At 42.0% G+C, this 24515-nt stretch overlaps 2 protein-coding genes across 2 annotated transcripts; one reads left to right on the forward strand and one right to left on the reverse strand.

Annotated features, from left to right (window-relative positions):
• Window positions 1-806: 806 nt before the first annotated feature.
• On the reverse strand, window positions 807-8880 carry LOC124255503. Its single transcript, XM_046689437.1, has 3 exons — window positions 8755-8880; window positions 8401-8456; window positions 807-2157 (listed from the first exon to the last, which is right to left on the reverse strand). The coding sequence occupies exons 1-3, from the start codon at window positions 8784-8786 to the stop codon at window positions 1481-1483; spliced, it is 765 nt and encodes a 254-aa protein (XP_046545393.1). The 5' UTR covers window positions 8787-8880; the 3' UTR covers window positions 807-1480.
• An 8252-nt stretch (window positions 8881-17132) lies between these two features.
• On the forward strand, window positions 17133-23332 carry LOC124255501. Its single transcript, XM_046689436.1, has 4 exons — window positions 17133-17310; window positions 18563-18653; window positions 19858-20388; window positions 23011-23332. The coding sequence occupies exons 2-4, from the start codon at window positions 18563-18565 to the stop codon at window positions 23175-23177; spliced, it is 789 nt and encodes a 262-aa protein (XP_046545392.1). The 5' UTR covers window positions 17133-17310; the 3' UTR covers window positions 23178-23332.
• The last annotated feature ends 1183 nt before the right edge of the window (window positions 23333-24515 follow it).

Genomic DNA, 24515 nt, shown 5'->3' on the forward strand with positions numbered 1-24515 from the left:
AACAGTGTGATCCATGATGACAAATCAAAAAGTAGATGTAAATAACGAAAGGGAGATAACTCTGTCACGACTACTTGATATATGAAAATAAACAATAAAAAATATTCAATTAAAAAAACTACTAATCCCCAGGACACCAAAATTGAAGTTTAATTATCCACAAACCTAATGTTTTGTTTGGTTGACATTTTTGGTAAAAACCTGCTTTAATAGAGTTAAAATGTTAATTTAAAATATCGAGGTGGAAACAGAAAGTTCGACATGGTGACGTCACTATCGTTGAATAACCTAGTTTGGTTACACAACACTAGTTGGATAACTTTCAACTGGTTACATAACACCTGTTTCAAATAACCAAAATTATAAGAGATATTCAGAACACGTGTGTGATAAACACCAGTTCGGGCTGAATGAAGAGTGCCACACACGGTTGTAAGACAGGGGGTACCTGTAGTTGCGTCTATTGTAATTATATGGGGAATACATCCTAGACACCAACGTGATGAGCAAACGCCTTACCTAGCATATTAAACAAAGCTACCAACTATTCTGTTACCTTTTCCCGAAGTTTGAAAACTTTATGGTATCTGAATTGACAGGGGAAAATTGTTATCCACAGTTTACCGTTGTGGATGTAGGTGAACTGACAGGTGAAATCGCTGCCACACAGTTGTGGAGGATTGAATCAAACCCCGTTGTTGAGCGTGACGACTGCCCCACTGGGCAGATGTATGTTGATACCATGGTGATACGTGCTCATGACGTCCTTTATGACCAGTAAGAAAACTATTAGCAACAAATAATTTATTGAATTTGATTTATTGCAATCACACGCCCTCAGTGATCGAAGCTCATGTCTGTTCAACAACGCTAAGTCTCCTGTTGCTTAGATGTCATCCACATAAACAGAGGACACGAACTCTGAACATTTTAATGATTAATCATGCATCATGGGGTACAGATGCAAAGCAGGAAAACATGAAATTATGAATAAAAACATTCCATGAACATTGTCTGATCTACCAGAGGCAAACTGTAGCGCAAATAGAGTTGTGCAACAGAGAGAAAATGACCAGTCTTCCTATATACGAGCGAACCGAGCAGATTTTGACAACGTACTTCCGTTTCGGTTCGAAAAATATTATTAATGTCAAAATAAAATATCGCCGCCTTCAAAGGTCGACACCCATTTCCTCACAGGGTTGTGCTGTCAGATTTCCAGCCTCATATTTAAACATTACTCACGTAACATATATTTCATTCAACATTTTAAGCGCCACTCGTGGCATATCAAATCGTTCTTCGCCTCCATTACCCTTGCCAGCTTCCGGTTCAACAAGTTGAACAACCAAGCCCACCATGGATACAGTTTAGCTCCGGGGAGTGTTCAGATGGGTCCGACTAAGCGGAATCTGTATCAACTGTGACTTGATATGTATCAATAATATCATTACGTACTGTTAAAGAGTTTCTTCTTTAGTTACGATATGTTGTAAAGTGTGTTGTGGGGAGTTGTGTCTATCTCCGATATGTCTTCATAAAGATCGTCCGACTCCGGTGTGTCTTGTTCCAATGTGTCTTCATCAAGTACATCTTGCTCAGTTCTGTCTGGCTCCGGTATTTCATGGTAAACTGTCTCTTGTTCCAATGCATCTCCATCACGTGCTTCTTGTACAGTTGTGTCGAGGACCGGTATGTTTTGATAAAGTGTTTCTTGTCCCAATATGACTTCATCAATTGCGTCTTGTTCAGGTGTTTCTGGCTCTTTTGTGTCTTCATCAAGCTCGTCTTTTTCTGGCATCCTGTCTTCTGCCGGTGTTAATCTGTTCTTTGATATATTTGACGGCATTCCGCTCCTCAAGCACTTTTTATCGGCCGAGACATAGGTTGAGTTGACTACGATGACTTCAGAAGTAGCTGACGCTCCAACAACAACTTTGTTAGGCTCCCCTTCTCCAGCAGCGACAACGTCAGCCACAGTGGCATACTCAGACGTACTGCCTTCTGCCATCACTACAACGTCGGGAGAACGTTCCGAATGAAGCTTCTGACATGCCTGTCGTCTCTTCCAGAGAAATGTAACAATGGCGATTGCGTTGACGATGACAAGGGTGACAGCGACAGTTTTGTATACAGAGCAGTCGCAGCTTTGAGGACCTGTGGCGAAAAACATGTGGTGTGTTATGTGTGTTGAGATCGCACAGTGATATGTACTGATATGACCATACTGATAGATATATACTACAGGTAGATGATGACACCTATAACAGATATATACTACAGGTAGATCATGACACCTATAATAGATATACACTACAGGTATATGATGAGACCTATAACAGATATACTACAGGTAGATCATGACACCTGTAATAGATATACACTACAGGTATATGATGACACCTATAACAGATATATACTACAGGTAGATCATGACACCTGTAATAGATATACACTGCAGGCAGATGATGGCACCTGTAATAGATATATACTACAGGTAGATCATGACACCTGTAATAGATATATACTACAGGTAGATGATGGCACGTGTTATAGATATATACTACAGGTAGATCATGACACCTGAAATAGATATATACTACAGGTAGATCATGACACCTGTACTAGACATATACTACAGGTAGATGATTGCAAATGTACTAGATATATACTACAGGTAGATGATGGCACCTGTAATAGATATATACTACAGGTAGATGATGGCACCTGTAATAGATATATACTACAGATAGATGATGACACCTATAACAGATATATACTACAGGTAGATCATGACACCCATAATAGATATACACTACAGGTATATGATGAGACCTATAACAGATATACTACAGGTAGATCATGACACCTGTAATAGATATACACTACAGGTATATGATGACACCTATAACAGATATATACTACAGGTAGATCATGACACCTGTAATAGATATACACTGCAGGCAGATGATGGCACCTGTAATAGATATATACTACAGGTAGATCATGACACCTGTAATAGATATATACTACAGGTAGATGATGGCACGTGTTATAGATATATACTACAGGTAAATGATGGCACCTGAAATAGATGTATACTACAGGTAGATCATGACACCTGTACTAGACATATACTACAGGTAGATGATTGCAAATGTACTAGATATATACTACAGGTAGATGATGGCACCTGTAATAGATATATACTACAGGTAGATGATGGCACCTGTAATAGATATATACTACAGGTAGATGATGGCACCTGTAATAGATATATACTACAGATAGATGATGACACCTGTAACAGATATATACTACAGGTAGATGATGGCACCTGTAATAGATATACACTACAGGTAGACGATGCCACCTGTAATAGATATATACTACAGGTAGATGATGGCACCTGTAATAGATATATACTACAGGTAGATGATGACACCTATAACAGATATATACTACAGGTAGATGATGGAACCTGTAACAGACATATACTACAGGTAGATGATGGCAGCTTTAATAGATATAAACTACAGGTAGATGATGGCACCTGTAATAGATATAGACTACAGGTAGATGATGGCACCTGTAATAGATATTTGCTACAGGTAAACGATGGAACCTGTAATAGATATATACTACAGGTAGATGATGTCACCTGTAATAGATATATACTACAGGTAGATGATGGCACCTGTAATAGATATATACTACAGGTAGGTGATGGCACCTCTCATAGATATATACTACAGGGAGACGATGTCACCTGTAATAGATATACATTACAGGTAGATGATGTCACCTGTAATAGACATATACTGCAGGTAGACGATGGCACCTGTAAAAGATATATACTACAGGTAGATGATGGCACCTGTAATAGATATATACTACAGGTAACCGATGGCACCTTTGAAAGATATATACTACAGGTAAATGATGACACCTGTAATAGATATATACTACAGGTAGATGATGGCACCTGTAATAAATATATACTACAGGTAGATGATGGCACCTGTAATAGATATATACTACAGGTAGATGATGGCACCTGTAATAGATATATACTACAGGTAGGTGATGGCACCTCTCATAGATATATACTACAGGGAGACGATGTCACCTGTAATAGATATACATTACAGGTAGATGATGGCACCTGTAATAGACATATACTGCAGGTAGACGATGGCACCTGTAATAGATATATACTACAGGTAGATGATGGCACCTGTAATAGATATATACTACAGGTAACCGATGGCACCTTTGAAAGACATATACTACAGGTAGATGATGGCACCTGTAATAGATATATACTACAGGTAGATGATGGCACCTGTAATAAATATATACTACAGGTAGATGATGGCACCTGTAATAGATATATACTACAGGTAGATGATGGCACCTGTAATAGATATATACTACAGGTAGATGATGGCACCTGTAATAGATATATACTACAGGTAAACGATGGCACCTGTAATAGATATATACTACAGGTAGACGATGGCACCTTTAATAAATATACACTACAGGTAGATGATGGCACCTGTAATAGACATATACTACAGGTAGATGATGGCACCTTTTTTTATACTACAGGTAGATGATGGCACCTGTAACAGATATATACTACCGGGAGACGATGTCACCTGTAATAGATTTATACTACAGGTAGATGATGGCACCTGTAATAGATATACACTACAGGTAGATGATGGCACCTGTAATAGACATATACTGCAGGTAGACGATGGCACCTGTAATAGATATATACTACAGGTAGATGATGGCACCTGTAATAGATATATACTACAGGTAACCGATGGCACCTTTGAAAGATATATACTACAGGTAGATGATGGCACCTGTAATAGATATATACTACAGGTAGATGATGGCACCTGTAATAGATATATACTACAGGTAGATGATGGCACCTGTAATAAATATATACTACAGGTAGATGATGGCACCTGTAATAGATATATACTACAGGTAGATGATGGCACCTGTAATAGATATATACTACAGGTAGGTGATGGCACCTGTAATAGATATATACTACAGGTAGGTGATGGCACCTCTCATAGATATATACTACAGGGAGACGATGTCACCTGTAATAGATATACATTACAGGTAGATGATGGCACCTGTTATAGACATATACTGCAGGTAGACGATGGCACCTGTAATAGATATATACTACAGGTAGATGATGGCACCTGTAATAGATATATACTACAGGTAACCGATGGCACCTTTGAAAGATATATACTACAGGTAGATGATGGCACCTGTAATAGATATATACTACAGGTAGATGATGGCACCTGTAATAGATATATACTACAGGTAAACGATGGCACCTGTAATAGATATATACTACAGGTAGACGATGGTGCCTTTAATAAATATACACTACAGGTAGATGATGGCACCTGTAATAGATATATACTACAGGTAGATGATGGCACCTTTTTTATACTACAGGTAGATGATGGCACCTGTAATAGATATATACTACCGGGAGACGATGTCACCTGTAATAGATTTATACTACAGGTAGATGATGGCACCTGTAATAGATATACACTACAGGTAGACGATGTCACCTGTAATAGATATACGCTACAGGTAGATGATGGCACCTGTAAGAGATATATACTACAGGTAGATGATGGCACCTGTAATAGATATATACTACAGGTAGATGATGGCACCTGTAATAGATATACACTACATGTAGATGATGGCACTTGTAATAGATATACACTACAGGTAGATGATGGCACCTGTTATAGATATATACTACAGGCAGATGATGGCACCTGTTATAGATATATACTACAGGTAGATGATGGCACCTGTAATAGATATATACTACAGGTAGATGATGGCACCTGTAATAGATATATACTACAGGTAGATGATGGCACCTGTAATAGATATATACTACATGTAGATGATGGCACTTGTAATAGATATACACTACAGGTAGATGATGGCACCTGTTATAGATATATACTACAGGCAGATGATGGGACCTGTAATAGCTATATACTACAGCTAGATGATGGCGCCTGTAATAGATATATACTACCGGTAGATGATGGCACCTGTAATAGATGTATACTACAGGTAGATGATGACACCTGTAAAAGATATATACTACAGGTAGATGATGGCACCTGTAATAGATATATACTACAGGTAGATGATGGCACCTGTAATAGATATATACTACAGGTAGATGCCACCTGTAATAGATATATACTACAGGTAAACGATGGCACCTGTAATAGATATATACTACAGGTAGATGATGGCACCTGTAATAGACATATACTACAGGTAGATGATGGCACCTTTTTTTTATACTACAGGTAGATGATGGCACCTGTAATAGATATATACTACAGGGAGATGATGGAACCTGTAATAGATATATACTACAGGGAGACGATGTCACCTGTAATAGATATACACTACAGGTAGATGATGGCACCTGTAATAGATATATACTACAGGTAAACGATGGCACCTGTAATAGATATATACTACAGGTAGACGATGGCACCTGTAATAGATATATACTACAGGTAGATGATGGCACCTTTTTTTTATACTACAGGTAGATGATGGCACCTGTAATAGATATATACTACAGGTAAACGATGGCACCTGTAATAGACATATACTACAGGTAGATGATGGCACCTTTTTTTTATACTACAGGTAGATGATGGCACCTGTAATAGATATATACTACAGGGAGATGATGGAACCTGTAATAGATATATACTACAGGGAGACGATGTCACCTGTAATAGATATACACTACAGGTAGATGATGGCACCTGTAATAGATATATACTACAGGTAGATGATGGCACCCGTTTCAGAAATATGGCATACTGGTTGTTGTGTCGCATACTACATGAACAAATCCCTGTTGGTTACTGGATTAATACAAATGTACATAAAGCGTCCTTCAATAACACTGGTGTTTGAAATATAGATGGATAATCATATACATATTTATACGAAGGCAAAGGGGCATGCCTCAGACATTTTGAAACATATCCCCAATGTGGATATGAGAGAATGAAAACAAAATATTATACGGGTTGCTTCCAACTATGACAGGTTGTGTTGCAGAAAGGCTGGAAATGTTACCTACCTGAGGTATTGGAGGAAAGGTTACCTACCTGAGGTATTGGAGGAAAGGTTACCTACCTGAGGTATTGGAGGGAAAGTTACCTCCCTGAGGTATTGGAGGAAAGGTTACCTATTTGAGATAGTGGAGGAAAGGTTACCTACCTGAGGTATTGGAGGAAAGGTTACCTATTTGAGATAGTGGAGGAAAGGTTACCTACCTAGGGTAGTGGAGGAAAGGTTACCTACCTGAGATAGTGGAGGAAAGGTTACCTACCTGAGGAAAGTACCTACCTGAGATAGTGGAGGAAAGGTTACCTACCTGAGATAGTGGAGGAAAGGTTACCTACCTGAGATAGTGGAGGAAAGGTTACCTACCTGGGGTAGTGGAGGAAAGGTTACCTACCTGAGATAGTGGAGGAAAGGTTACCTACCTGGGGTAGTGGAGGAAAGGTTACCTACCTGAGATAGTGGAGGAAAGGTTACCTACCTGGGGTATTGGAGGAAAGGTTACCTACCTGGGGTAGTGGAGGAAAGGTTACCTACCTGGGGTAGTGGAGGAAAGGTTACCTACCTGGGGTAGTGGAGGAAAGGTTACCTACCTGAGGTATTGGAGGAAAGGTTACCTACCTGAGGTATTGGAGGAAAGGTTACCTACCTGAGGTATTGGAGGAAAGGTTACCTATTTGAGATAGTGGAGGAAAGGTTACCTACCTGAGGTATTGGAGGAAAGGTTACCTATTTGAGATAGTGGAGGAAAGGTTACCTACCTGGGGTAGTGGAGGAAAGGTTACCTACCTGGGGTAGTGGAGGAAAGGTTACCTACCTGAGGTATTGGAGGAAAGGTTACCTACCTGAGGTATTGGAGGAAAGGTTACCTACCTGAGGTATTGGAGGAAAGGTTACCTACCTGAGATAGTGGAGGAAAGGTTACCTACCTGAGGTATTGGAGGAAAGGTTACCTATTTGAGATAGTGGAGGAAAGGTTACCTACCTAGTGGAGGGTAGTGGATTGGAGAAAGGTTACCTACCTGAGGTATTGGAGGAAAGGTTACCTACCTGGGGTAGTGGAGGAAAGGTTACCTACCTGAGGTAGTGGAGGAAAGGTTACCTACCTGAGATAGTGGAGGAAAGGTTACCTACCTGAGATAGTGGAGGAAAGGTTACCTACCTGGGGTAGTGGAGGAAAGGTTACCTACCTGGGGTAGTGGAGGAAAGGTTACCTACCCGGGGTAGTGGAGGAGTTCGGGGCTTCCGTCGGAGTGCCTGCAACGTAGACGTGCCTGCAAAGAAAACATGAAGTCACGTGACAATGCGTGTCTCAGTTAATTCATCACGTCTGTTCTACGATAAAGAGACTTGGGGCATGTAGAAAACCACTCACGTACGCACGCACGCTCATAAACACACACAAATACACTTCACAGGTTAAGTCAAATACATTGAAAGCCTATTGTAATACTATTGATCCAGCCGTACACCCGTCCAGAAATGTACGTAATCCGTCCGTCCGTCCCCCCATCCATCCATCAGCCCATCCATCCACCAGTCAATCCATCCGTCATTTCAGTATGCTGTTACCAGATAGTCGCCCCGATGAACCTGTGGGTCATGGTGCGGCAGGCGTGTCAGATAGCCTCCCTGTCCAACTGGCTTGTATGTTTGGGCATCTCACGGGCGACGTTGCACATGCGGCCCTGGATCACAGTGTTGACTGAATGTTTCCGGCTTAAACACATTAATTCTTTCCGGGTCTTGATGAGGGATGACCTCGCAACACTTCTATCACTGTCTTAAATTAAACGAAAGAGTTGCAATTGGCATTGGCAGTGTATTAGTGTTTTTTTCCACTTTTACTTGATTCCGTAGATCGATGTGTCAATCATGGGATTATCTTGTCCAGACTCGATTACTATCAGATCGCCGCCATATCCATGTAACTGCCAATGCGACGTTGAACAACAACCAACTAAACAGTTCTTACTTTCCAAGATATTCCGTTATGCGTAAGCAGTACTACTGCGGCGCCCAACACGATCTCGGCCTTAAGTAATTAAGAAAACTTATCAAGTTTGCTCCGACTAGTGGACCCTCCCCATGACCTCAAATTCCAGTGACGTGGAGCTTGATACCGAGGTAATAGTAATAGCTTTTATTACTTGATGTTATTTGTTTTATCCGGTAAGTAAGTTAACCGAGGCGTGGATAAGCCCTTTTGCTATGGTTTATTATTGATACTATGAAAACTATACGTTTTTCCATGTGTATAGCTTGTCCTACTTCCAACAACAAAACTATCGACCAATCAAATCGCTCCGATCCTCAGACTGACTCCCATTCGTTTGTTGACATCATCTCTGAAGAAACAAGTCGCACCGTGAGAACACACGCCAGGGCGCCGCAATTCGCTGGACAGGGTCGCTTGCCTCGTGACACCTCGTGAAGCGCAAGGTAACAAACACTAGGCAAGGATGAGCAGGCAGAGTCCACCGATGGGTGACTGTGTTCGGCAGCTTGACTCCTGTGACTGTCTTGAGCCGCCCTGCTGCTCTACGCTGAAGTACATGCAGCACACGTGGTGTCTCCTTGGACAGTTGACTGAGTTCAGCCTGTAGGATGACATGATCACTGTTAACCGTCTAGTACCTCACGACTGTATACTTCCCAGGGAGAAAGGAGTCGAAATCTAGTGAAAACTTGGGTGATACTGATGTAAGACCATGAGCCGTCACTTTGTGAATGGAATCTGGCGCAATATAAAGGCACATATGATAAATCATTATTGTTATGTGATTTGATGCGATAGATATCGAAAGAAAGTAGGACATGAGTTCACAGTATCGTTCAATGAATTTCTGACATCATAAACACAACAACGTCAAATAGTTCCAAGGGCACTATCAGTGTAAACGCTTAATGTCCGATTCTTTCATTGCATGCCAATAATCTGATTGTCTGCGTTGTTTCATTCTCTGTTAGTCTGACCAGTGAAGATCCGGGTAAGAATTGGTCTTCATTATTGCTTGTGGTAAGAGGCGACTAACGGGATCGGTTGGTCAGGCTCGCTGACTTGTTTGACACATGTCATCGTATCCCAATTGTGTTGCACGATGCTCATGCTGTTGATCACTGGATAGTCAGGTCCAGACTCGATTATTTACAGACCGCCGACAGATAGCTGGAATATTGGTGAGTGCGGCGTTAAACAACCAATCAGTCAACTCTGTTGTCTGCATGACGGTGGCACAATGTACTGTATGTCTGACAACACACTGTACTGTATGTCTGACAACACACTGTACTGCATGTCTGACAACACACTGTACTGTATGCCTGACAACACACTGTACTGCATGTCTGACAACATACTGTACTGTATGCCTGACAACACACTGTACTGTGTGTAAACATGATATTGTCCCGTGTAAGCCTGATACACACCTGGGCTTTGCGCTGCATACATTCACTCGGCGGTTTCATGGAGTGAGCGAGTGAGCGAGTGAGCGAGTGAGCGAGTGAGTGAGTGAGCGAGTGAGTGAGCGAGTGAGTGGTTTTGCGCCGCTCTTAGCAATATTCCATCAATGTCCCTACGGGAGACAGCAGAAATAGACTTCACACATTGTACCCATGAGGGGAATCTAACCCTGTCTTGGGCGTGACGAGCGAACGCTATAACCATTAGGCTACCCCACCGCCCCGGTGGTTTCATAAACAAGTAAGACGACTTCCCGTATCACAGCGTCTGGTCTAGTCTTCTGCTGTTACATTGCATTGAATGTTTACAAATCCGTTTTCTAAACGGAGTCTTCTGAGAATAAGGAAATAGAGATATCATGTGCTATGCCTTGTTCAAATGTATGAATGTCTTGACTAAATGGGGAAGTGAAAACTTCCTCGGTCGTTGTGCTGTCATAAACTGTAATATTGTGGATGACACTTTAACAAAACCAATATAGAACATTCTGATTTCCTTAAAGGTCACATGCAACCAAAAAATCAAACATAATTAAAACACAATTATCACTTCTTCATGACATATAATATGCATTGCTGATTATGAAAAAACAAATAAACAAAATTATAAGCGTAAAATCGCTAATCAAAAGTGCAATATTTTGTACTTGGGTTTACCTCCCTCGAAACGAAGCAGCCGGGATACCGAACCCAGTAAGAGCGGGTGGGTGTGCACTCAAGTGTAACGTCTGGTTCATTAGCAGATGCCGCCTTCACGGCTTATTGTGTGTGTATATATAGAAAGTTGGGTTTTGGAAATACATGCTCATTTTTAACATGTCATGTGTTCAAGTATCACACCTGCCTGTCTGTGTAATTACATAATGTGACAGAGACCGAACTCGGGCCATAAATCAATGCGTTTTGTTTATGGTGTATAGCCTGATTGGTGTTAAGTTCAAATTGCATGTGGTCAGTGATCGCAGTTGTGTATTGAATATTGTCATTAGCAGCAGAGACCATATAATCTATTATATGGTCTCTGTTAGCAGACAGGCAGGCAGACACACAGGTGTCAATAAAGCAAGACATTGAGTTTTGTCTGTGACAGCGACATATCTATATCACAGTTAGAAATTGTGTCAACTCTAAATAATGACATTGCTTTTAAGTATCGAACTGAGAAAGTGACTCGGTAAGAAGAACGTGTGTTGAAATAGACAAATCAAATTATATAAACAGTTTATTTACTGTCATAACATACAAAAAGCTCGCGCCTGTGAGATATCAACGAAACATTATGAAAATAGCTCACACCAAAGCCTTCGCCGAGTATTCACCAGACAGCCAACTTCCAAGTTGCGCGAACCTATTTCACTGCGCACGTGCTATGAGCGCAGCCCAGCTGTTGAAACCCGTATTCCCCAGAAAAGTCTGGGGAAAATTAGTGAAACGTTTGAACTCCGATTTCGCGCGTTTTTTTTCATCGCGTTATTTTTCAACTTAATAAGTTAAATTTGCATTTTTGACGCTTTGTTTCGGTAAGTCCATACCGAAAGGTATCAGAATCTGCAAAGTTGTGTTTTACGTTGCATGTGACCTTTAAAGGTCTGTCAGAGACAGAATATCACGGGTTGTATTAGGTAAAGTGTTAGTCCTAGCCCATGTCCTCACGTATGTCCTAGCCTATGTCCTCTCGTATGTCCTAACCTATGTCCTCTCGTGTGTCCTAGCCTATGTCCTCTCGTGTGTCCTAGCCTATGTCCTCTCGTGTGTCCTATGTCCTCTCGTGTGTCCTAACCTATGTCCTCTTGTGTGTCCTAGCCTATGTCCTCTCGTGTGTCCTAACCTATGTCCTCTCCTATGTCCTCTCGTGTGTCCTAGCCTATGTCCTCTCGTGTGTCCTAGCCTATGTCCTCTCGTATGTCCTAACCTATGTCCTCACGTATGTCCTAACCTATATCCTCTCGTGTGTCCTAGCCTATGTCCTCTCCTATGTTCTAACCTATATCCTCTCGTATGTCATAACCTATGTCCTCTCGTATGTCCTAGCCTAGTCCTCTCGTATGTCCTAGCCTATGTCCTCTCGTGTGTCCTAGCCTATGTCCTCTCGTGTGTCCTAGCCTATGTCCTCTCGTATGTCATAACCTATATCCTCTCTTATGTTCTAGCGCATGTCCTAACCTATATCCTCTCGTATGTCCTAGCCTATGTCCTCTCCTATGTTCTAACCTATATCCTCTCGTATGTCATAACCTATGTCCTCTCGTATGTCATAACCTATGTCCTCTCGTATGTCCTAGCCTAGTCCTCTCGTATGTCCTAGCCTATGTCCTCTCGTGTGTCCTAGCCTATGTCCTCTCGTGTGTCCTAGCCTATGTCCTCTCGTATGTCATAACCTATATCCTCTCTTATGTTCTAGCGCATGTCCTAACCTATGTCCTCTCGTATGTCCTAGCCTATGTCCTCTCGTATGTCATAACCTATATCCTCTCTTATGTTCTAGCGCATATCATAACATTTGTGCTCTCGTATGTCCTAGCCTATGTCCTAGCCTGTGTCCTCTCGTGTGTCCTAGCCTATGTCCTCTCGTATGTCATAACCTATATCCTCTCTTATGTTCTAGCGCATGTCATAACCTATGTCCTCTCGTATGTCATAACCTATATCCTCTCTTATGTTCTAGCGCATGTCATAACATATGTCCTCTCGTATGTCCTAGCCTATGTCCTCTCGTATGTCATAACCTACATCCTCTCTTATGTTCTAGCGCATGTCATAACATATGTCCTCTCGTATGTCCTAGCCTATGTCCTCTCGTATGTCATAACCTATGTCCTCTCGTGTGTCCTAGCCTATGTCCTCTCGTATGTCATAACCTTAATCCTCTCGTATGTTCTAGCGCATGTTATAACCTATGTCCTCTCGTATGTCCTAGCCTATGTCCTCTCGTATGTCATAACCTATATCCTCTCTTATGTTCTAGCGCATGTCATAACCTATGTCCTCTCGTATGTCATAACCTATGTCCTCTCGTATGTCATAACCTATATCCTCTTGTATGTTCTAGCGCATGTCCTCTCGTATGTTCTAACCTATGTCCTCTCGTATGTTCTAGCGCATGTCCTCTCGTGTGTCCTAGCCTATATCCTCTCGTGTGTCCTAGCCTATATCCTCTCGTGTGTCCTAGTGCATGTCCTCACGTATGTCCTAGCCTATGTCCTCTCGTGTGTCCTAGCCTATGTCCTCTCGTATGTCCTAGCCTATATCCTCTCGTATGTTCTAGCGCATGTCATAACTTTTGTCCTCTCGTATGTCCTATCCTATGTCCTCTCGTATGTCCTAGCCTATGTCCTCTCGTATGTCCTAACCTATATCCTCTCGTATGTTCTAGCACATGTCCTAAACTATATCCTCTCGTATGTTCTAGCGCATGTCATAACCTATGTCCTCTCGTATGTCATAACCTATGTCCTCTCGTATGTCATAACCTATATCCTCTCGTATGTTCTACGCATGCCTAACCTATGTCCTCTCGTATGTCATAACCTATGTCCTCTCGCGTGTCCTATCCTATGTCCTCTCGTATGTTCTAACCTATATCCTCACGGTTGTCCTAACCTTTTTTTCTTCTCGTATGTTCTAGCACATATCCTAACCCATGTTATCTCGTATGTTCTAGCGCATGCCTAACCTATGTCCCCTCGTGTGTCCTAGCGAATGTCCTCTCGTGTTTCCTGACCTATGTCCTCTCGTATGTTCTAACGCATGTCCTAGCCTATGTCCTCTCATATGTTCTAGCGAATGTCCTCTCTTGTGTCCTAACCTATGTCATCTCGTATGTTCTAACGTATGTCCATCAAATGTCCTACCGCGTGTTCTAGCCTATGCCCTATCGCGTGTCCTAGTGTATGCCCTATCGCGTGTCTTAGCAAATGTCCTCTCGCGTGTCCTAGCCTGTCTCCTAACGTATGTCTCATCGTGTGTGAATGTCCTCGCATATGTACAAAGGAATTTGACTGTCCTAGGGTCCAACGAGGGATCCTTTTACGACACTACTTTCACATGACACGGGGTTTTGCAAAGCGCATGCCATTATCGTACACAGGCTCTGTACCGGAAACAGAGCGGCATGACAGGTGCATACACGTCTACAATAGTCACGTTACACATGATGGCGTTTCCTACCTCAGTTGAAACAGTGTGTATTTTATCCGAGACACAACCGATAGTTGATACTATTTTTATTTAGACACCACGCGTGCAAGTGGCACAATGTGTATAAAGTCCCTGATATAACACTGGACACAATATGTATGTAGCCCACCACACAACACGTGCATTGGACACGCATTGCCAGATTCAACACGCTCAGTTGATACATTGCTAGACACCACACGCACAGTCTTTTTGTAAGAAAGGAATACCGGTTACCGCTGATACAGCAACAGGAGTTGATAGCCCCGTTATTCCCTATACCAAGGCCTGGTCCAATCAGATCCGTTAAGCTCAGGTTTTCAAGCTGTGTCATTAAAGAGCCGTGGTATAAAACCTAAGATCGTGTGACAACAATAGATGATAACCCACTAACATTGAAGGTGGTCAGGGAAAAAGACTTACAACAACGAAAGTGACATCGATCTTTGAGTACCAGTCTGTCTCACAGTCCCTGAACAGTGTTATATTCCCTTCCGCCCAGCCCTGCCTGCAATGATAAAACCCCAAACTAAGCAAGTCTAGACTCCCTGAATTATTAACCTCATTGAAAGTAATAGGGGTGACTATTGAGGGGGAAACAACTATTGCGATAGCGATAGTCTATTGCGACCAACTATTGCAATACTAAAGTACTGTCGGAAATAGAAAAAGTCTGTTTTTAGGCTGTTATTCTGTATCCCTAAAATTTACACAATTGCAAATAGCATATGTCGAAATAACCCACTTCGGCCTAACTGGGCGTTCAGAGGGATGCGTAATACGATATCCAGAAAAGCATGTTTGCTCGTAAAATCGGGCAAAACTTAGAAAACATACGAATAGCTGCTGAAAACAATAGATCAGACTATAGATGGCAATTAGGTTGCTCAGCCAGGTATGACGACGGACCGTCAACTCACCTGGCATGAAATGCACGTGCTGCCTACAGGCACAAAGGGGTCATCTCAAAGATATTTTGTGCTTTTTCATGTGTGTTGACTATGTCTCATCTATTGATTAACATCTTAAGTGTCTTTCTTTCATATAGTTTCTTGGGTTTATGTTGAGATATGTGAAAGAGTATGATACCCGAAAACCATAGCAACGCATCGTAGTCTATAGGTGGCATGACCACCCGAAGATCGACAGACTGGATATTATTTGTAAATTGTTATGACGTGCCGTGTACCTCCCCAGTATAGTATTTTGAGGCGACCCCTCCTATCTGTTTCTTTTTATAGTGACAGTGAGACTGCATGGTAGCTACATCCTTAATAGTTTCGGCATGTAAGTTATTATTTTTGACGTCGGCTATCGTTTATAATGAATCTACGTCTAATTTCAAATTGGGCATATAAAATGTGTCCTTTGTAATACAATATCGTCGCACACTAATTTGCATAAAGCCATGGTCTGTTCCAAATAAGTCTTTTTGGACTTAGCAAAAACCCGCATTGCTCATTTCTGCACTAATTTCCCCCTCAGTAAAGTCCTTTTTCTCCGTTTCCTATCTCTCTACCACCGAAACTGTAGTTAGGTCGAACTTAGTTTAAAAGATATTTCACAATTTCACATATCAACTACATAAATTGTAGAGATAAATGAGAAAATACCGTTTTTTTTCTATTTCCGACAGTACTTTAGTGTATTTTACTTGAAGTGTCTCATTTGAAGTCATTTCCCAAAGGAATGTATATAGTTTATATGAAATAAAAACAAATTGAAGCAATTTCTGTTAATAACTGACAAGAAACCTGAAACCCAGATCAAGTAAACAGTTAAAACATAAACTTATTGTTATTCCCAATTTCAAACCCCGAGTCGCATGCCGTTTCTGCCGCCATGTTTGTTTAAGAGGTAACAGGGGCGGATAACTCTAAATCAAAGTGAACGAATCTGGTACTTCCTGGCATTCATAAACGGAAGCCAATTACTAAACTATCGATACTCACACATACTATCGATGCATCGATAGTTTTTCGTTTCTTCCATCTATTAATTGTCTTTGTAGATTCAACAATTGCAATCCATCGATAGTTCGATGCATCGTTACACCACTACACTCTTGTAGTTGGAACATTGTTGCATGAAACAACAAACCAAACAGCTAAGACCAGTCAGACCAAGGGCATAGTATGCCTATGTATAAGCTTGGGGTGTGTCGCTATCTACATTGTCACATATGTACACAGGATACTTATCAGCTAATATGATGCCACCACAGTACTTGTCAGTGGATGAAAAGATCCCAAACACAGTTATCTGAGCCAGCTGGAGAACAGCGTCATCCGGGACGGAAGTCCGTGGTCACAGATACAGTTCCTGGTGACGCTCCACAACATGGCTGAGATTGTGTTCTGTTAGACAGGCAGGGCAGTGATTCTGCATCAGCCTTTGACTTCGGTTGCCGCTGTGTGTTGCCGCTGTGTGTTGCCACCGAAAAGACACTGAATACTGGAGGTGAAGGAGAGTTTTACAGCTGTACAGGTATGTATCAGATCGGCGACTGTTAATCGAAGTTGAATAAAAAACCATGTGCTCTTGAAATGCTTATGGTGCCAAGTGACATGTGAGTAGTGTGCTGACGGTGGCATGTCGATTTAGATGAAGCTATGTGGTTCTGTTGATGTCAAATTTATACATTTAAGGTGTTTTATGTAGACACTGCGGGCAATATCGTGACGAGAGTTTCAAGTGACACCTCGTCACGATTCCATTTGCGCCGTTAACATTTGGAGTTATTGAAGTTACATAAGACGGATTTTGACATTTTGATAAATGTCATCTCGTCAGTGTACAAGAAGATTCAGCTCCATGTGCCGGTACATGCAGCTAGTGTCACTCATAATGGTTTAACAGATACAGACAACTTTCCACATTTATAAGTCGATTGTATAAAGAATCGCTGATAAAAGTAGAGTCAATCGTACGATTGCTCGGGAAAAGGCGTGCATAGCCGGCCCCGCCCGTGACATACATCACAAACACACGCGAAGGCAAGTAAACTGGTTACCTACACAGCTCCCTAATAACTATGGAATGTGATCTGTATAAACCAGTGCCAAGGGCATGCGGTCTTACCTTGGCAAGTGAGTTCAAACTTTCCCCTATTCACCCAGCAGAAAATGGGTACCCGGTTGGATAGGTCATGTGACTAATAACCTACCGACTAACTGGCAGGTTGGTTATCCGGGGTAATTATAGTCAGATTGTTAGCGCTACGAGCATCCACCTTGTGAGTGGAGTTTATAGCATTATAAATGCACTTTTTATCATTATGTGTCAATACTGATGATTGTGAAACACCTGTTGTGAATCTTTTACTTTGACGCCATCACTCCACGGTTCTGCACACTCACTCTGCACATAAGACGAATGTAACTGTATATACGCCATGCTTCTGGTAAATGCTTCAGCAGGACGTTCAACACTGACTGAGTTTAGTTTTACGCCGCTTTTAGGACAGACGGAAATGGGTGAAACATGTGGGGAATCGAACCCGGGTCTTCGGCGTGAGAGCCAACGCTTTAAACACAGGGGACAGCTGGGCTACCGAGGTTGTTGGAGGACAGGCTGTCACCCACATAGACTATGTGGTTTAATACACTGTATAAGCTTATATATCCTATATTAATTTATTCCCTTTAATATGTGTTATATAACTATATATATGCGTTATATTTATGTATTGCTGAGTGCGGCGTAAAACTAACCTCACTCACTCACTATATTTATGCAGATGGCCGCTGGGCCTAAGACTGAGGTTGTTCCGAGTTCAGGATTCTTACAATCAACGCTTCTGGTCGTCATGGCGATACAGACCTGCTCCAGTAAGTGCTTCGTCTGTCAACTTTATATATATATATTCATATTGCCTCAGGTCAAGATTGAAACTGGGGCGGTCGGGTAGCCTAGTGGTTAAAGCGTTGGCTCGTCACGCCGAAGACCCGGGTTCGAATACCCACATGGGTACAATGAGTGAAGCCCATTTCTGGTGTCCCCCGCCGTGATATTGCTGGAATATTGCTAAAAGCGGCGTAAAACCAAACTCAGTCAGTCAGTCAAGATGGAAACTGCATCCCCGTTTGAACAGTATGATACGTATTGATGTAGTATGATGTGTATTGATATATTATGAGGCGTATTGATGTAGTATGATGCGTATTAATATAGTATGGTACGTATTGATACAGTATGATAACGTAACGTATTGATGTAGTATGATGCGTATTGATACAGTATGATACGTATTGATATAGTATGATGCGTATTGATATAGTATGATACGTATTGATGTAGTATGATGCGTATTGATATAGTATGATACGTATTGATGTAGTATGATACGTGTTGATATAGTTTACATTAATTGGATTGCTGATATTTAGCGAAAGTCTTGTTTTGAGCCATATTGATAGTTCCTGCCATGGTGTTCTGAATATCAGGGCATAGCTATCAATGACATTCTAAATTCACTGACGGGCACGGGTGGGGAAAGTTCGAATTGGTCTTCAGTAACCCATGCTTGTCGTAAGAGGCGACTAACGGGATCGAGTGGTCAGGCTCACTGACTTGGTTGACACATGTCATCGTATTCCAGTCGTGTAGATTGATGCTCATGCTGTTGATCACTGGATTGTCTGGTCCAAGCTCGATTATTTACAGACCGCCGCCTTAAAGCTGGAATATTGGTGAGTGCGGCGTGAACCTAAATTCGTTCACTCACTCACTCACATACCTAAACCTATATACCTAAACTGTTATACCTACTTGTTTTAGTGTCCTATGTTGTCGACAGACATTTAAACCTAATTAATATGTTTTCATCTCAGTTAACCTGTAGTCTGGCTGCATTATTTCCGTTCCGATGTACGACGTTAACTCACTCACTCACCCAATAGTTGAACTAAAACGTCTACTGTCGCTGCCTGGCTGGAGTCGACCTGCGTGTAAAAGAGTTCTGTTCAGCTTCGTATTTGATATACCGAATTCGCACGAGGTGATACTATTACGTGACTGTCTGTTTTGCCACAGGTACTCCGTATTTGATGTGCCCAGGGATCACAACACCTGGCTCTACTGCAAACCTGACCTGTACAAGACTCAACTTTACTGAATCCCTGGAAGGAGCACTGGTTACCGTCTGTCATCTGTACAACGGGACGTGTACAACACCTGAGGGAGCACTGGCTACCGTCTGTCATCTGTACAACGGGATGTGTACAACTCCCGAGGGAGCGCTGACTACCGTCTGTCATCTGTACAACGGGACGTGTACAACACCCGAGGGAGCGCTGGCCACCGTCTGTCATCTGTACAACGGGACGTGTACAACACCTGAGGGAGCACTGGCCACCGTCTGTCATCTGTACAACGGGACGTTTACAACTCCAGAGGGAGCGCTGGCTACCGTCTGTCATCTGTACAACGGGACATGTACAACACGGGATGACGGGATCAGCGCGTATGTCTTCAATACAACCACCAGTGTTGTCACCACACTGACACTTGGCGGATACTGGTTGTGTGTTGAAGCACCAGACCCCTGCAATATCCCTGTTGGAGGTAAGTTCATGAAGTCAAACAAAGATGAATAAATTCGTGTATTATCCACCAATGGCAGTCTCTCCAATCTCACAGTGACTACTGTCACAGATGATATGTGTTTAATATCGGCCCCAGAGTAACCGCCTCCCTCTTTGGGGAAGTAAGTCTGAAGTAACGTTACCACAGGGTACTTACTACACAGCCTGATTTACAGCTCAGTGACGTCGTAATGAAATTTGGTTCCCAGCATGCTCCATAGATTCGCTCACACAATGAGGGCATTAGTCTGTCACACAGTCCCTGAACCACATTATTTTCCCTAATGTCTAGCCATCCCTGCAATGTAGTCTGTCTCACAGTCCCTGAACCACATTATTTTCCCTAATGTCTAGCCATCCCTGCAATGTAGTCTGTCTCACAGTCCCTGAACCACATTATTTTCCCTAATGTCTAGCCCTCCCTGCAATGTAGTCTGTCTCACAGTCCCTGAACCACATTATTTTCCCTAATGTCTAGCCCTCCCTGCCATGTAGTCTGTCTCACAGTCCCTGAACCACATTATTTTCCCTAATGTCTCAGCCCTCCCTGCAATGTAGTCTGTCTCACAGTCCCTGAACCACATTATTTTCCCTAATGTCTAGCCCTCCCTGCAATGTAGTCTGTCTCACAGTCCCTGAACCACATTATTTTCCCTAATGTCTAGCCCTCCCTGCAATGTAGTCTGTCTCACAGTCCCTGAACCACATTATTTTCCCTAATGTCTAGCACTCCCTACAATGTAGTCTGTATCACAGTCCCTGAACCACATTATTTCCACTACTGCCTAGCCCTCCCTGCAATGTAGTCTGTCTCACAGTCCCTGAACCACATTATTTTCCCTAATGTCTAGCCCTCCCTGCAATGTAGTCTGTCTCACAGTCCCTGAACCACATTATTTTCCCTAATGTCTAGCCCTCCCTGCAATGTAGTCTGTCTCACAGTCCCTGAACCACATTATTTTCCTAATGTCTAGCCCTCCCTGCAATGTAGTCTGTCTCACAGTCCCTGAACCACATTATTTTCCCTAATGTCTAGCCCTCCCTGCAATGTAGTCTGTCTCACAGTCCCTGAACCACATTATTTTCCCTACTGCCTAGCCATCCCTGCAATGTAGTCTGTCTCACAGTCCCTGAACCACATTATTTTCCCTAATGTCTAGCCCTCCCTGCAATGTAGTCTGTCTCACAGTCCCTGAACCACATTATTTTCCCTAATGTCTAGCCCTCCCTGCAATGTAGTCTGTCTCACAGTCCCTGAACCACATTATTTTCCCTAATGTCTAGCCCTCCCTGCAATGTAGTCTGTCTCACAGTCCCTGAACCACATTATTTTCCCTAATGTCTAGCCATCCTACAATGTAGTCTGTCTCACAGTCCCTGAACCACATTATTTTCCCTAATGTCTAGCCATCCCTACAATGTAGTCTGTCTCACAGTCCCTGAACCACATTATTTTCCCTAATGTCTAGCCCTCCCTACAATGTAGTCTGTCTCACAGTCCCTGAACCACATTATTTTCCCTAATGTCTAGCCATCCCTGCAATGTAGTCTGTCTCACAGTCCCTGAACCACATTATTTCCCCTAATGTCTAGCCATCCTACAATGCTAAAACCCTAAATGAAGCAAGTCTTGATTTCCCCGATCTCCCAACTCACTGGGGCTCTTTTTCAATTTCAATGGGTTTATTTGTTACTATCAAAATTATATATTCCGAGACTAAGCGTAATCTATGCGAGCATCAACGTCTGTACTCATCTGTTATCTTCCAAGTATCTTGGTTTCAGTAGTAAGGAAAACTAAATTACCGACTTCGTAATGCGTACAAACCAAGTCTTACAGTCACGAAGCAGTATTAACGCTACGACTATCTTAAGTCTATGTTAAAATAAGTTACGATAATCCTAGTGCTACGACTGTCTTAAGTCTATGTTAAAATAAGTTACGATACTCTTAGTGTTACGACTGTCTTAAGTCTATGTTAAAATAAGTTACGATAATCCTAGTGCTACGACTGTCTTAAGTCTATGTTAAAATAAGTTACGATAATCCTAGTGCTACGACTGTCTTAAGTCTATGTTAAAATAAGTTACGATACTCTTAGTGCTACGACTGTCTTAAGTCTATGTTAAAATAAGTTACGATAATCCTAGTGCTACGACTGTCTTAAGTCTATGTTAAAATAAGTTACGATAATCCTAGGCTCTACGACTGTCTTAAGTCCATGTTAAAATAAGTTACGATAATCCTAGTGCTACATCTGTCTTAAGTCTACGTTAAAATAAGTTACGATAATCCTAGTGCTACGACTGTCTTAAGTCTATGTTAAAATAAGTTACGATAATCCTAGCGCTTGACTGTCTTAAGTCTATGTTAAAATAAGTTACTATTATCCTAGTGCTACGACTGTCTTAAGTCTATGTAAAATAAGTTACGATAATCCTAGCTGTACGACTGTCTTAAGTCTATGTTAAACTAAGTTACGATAATCTTAGCGCTACGACCACTTTGTCATACGGGTCATTGACTTGTAAATCACTTTCACCAAATATCCTGTAGTATCGTTGCTAAATATCATGATTAAACATATCATTTGTCGAACAGAGCCTCCGGCTGATCATACAACCGCCATCGCAGCTGGAATCATCGTGGGAGTTGTCATGGTGACGGCCATTCTGGTGTTCTGTCGGATGAAGCGAGCAATCCGCGCTTACAGCCAAACACCAAAAAGCTTTGATTCGACCAGCACAAATCAAACGTTAGACGCATAGGCTGGGAGTTGGTGTAGCTAAAGAATCCGGTTTAATGGAATAACCCCCTCTGAGGTAAAAGAAACAATAGGGCCTGTAAGTCTCGCGAGGCGCTACTTCCGGTTCTAAGCTGGTTCCCGGCTCCCTTTGCACGCGCCAACTTTCGATATGCGAGACGGGGCCAAGCTTACTTCCGGTACCAGATTTCCGGTGACAAGCGTATATTCAAGAACCAGTTCTGGTTCCAAATTGCGCCACCGTCAAAGATGACTTTACTAGACCGGACCAAGCGTACAACCATGCTTGGCTGTCACAGCTGTTGAAAGTCATAATAGATGGCTAATTTTGGGATGGTTAGATAGGAAGGATTATCGGTTCCTTACTGTCCACTGACAACCATGAGACCATTTATTATTATCATACCATTTATGAAATTGTTTGTCAGCGGAAGTACTGGGGTCTCGCGAAGTGTCGTGACCTACATACAGGCCCTATGTTCTACAGTGGACGGGTAATAGTCAAGGCGTCGTGTCTGTGTACATCCGGTAATGCACTTAACTCAGTCTTTGCGTTGTTGATCCAATGAGCAGTTTCATATTTTCTCTCTAAAATGTGTGTGTTTGGAATCTGCTTCTTTCCGAATTTGAACATGTTCATCTGTTTCACTATATTTGGACTTTCGATTGCTAATGACCTCTTTTTTTATTTATTTCATATTATTCAATTCCAAAGTATTACATCATTGTATGAGTTATCCGACATAACCGAAAAAAGATGAATAAAGAGAGCATTCGAAGGGACCACAAATCGTTACTTTGATGTCATCATATCGAAACGTCGCATCTGTTGCAATAAAGACATTGACTATCCAGAAAAGTGCTTCTCTTCACCACACAGGCTTCTTAATGGCACTTAAAGAAGTTCTCTTTACCAGAACGTACAACAATCAGGTATTAAAGTAATCGATAGGTAGGTACATGGACGCAGTTCTGTTCGTCAGGGCCATGTCAATATATTGATGTAGGTTCCAACCCGGTATTGGCTCACACAATGATATTACTTGTGACAAGTCGGCAAATGATCTTCAATGTGTACCTGTCGAGTTTGTTTTACTTAAGTGGTCAAAAGGAACACGTACTATATTTGGGATCACGTGATTGCGTGAGGGTTAACACTGTTCTGGAAAAGTAAATGTTCGTTGCCTGACGCCACACACCAGCACTCAACAAACAAGACAATCCAGTGACTGAAGAACCAGACAATCCAGTGACTGAAGAACCAGACAATACAGAGACTGAAGAACCAGACAATCCAGTGACTGAACCAGACGAACCAGACAATCCAGTGACTGAAGAACAA

This window comes from Haliotis rubra, unplaced genomic scaffold (genome assembly GCF_003918875.1).
Source record: "Haliotis rubra isolate DU_JTF1 unplaced genomic scaffold, ASM391887v1 Scf600, whole genome shotgun sequence".
NCBI lineage: Eukaryota > Metazoa > Mollusca > Gastropoda > Lepetellida > Haliotidae > Haliotis > Haliotis rubra.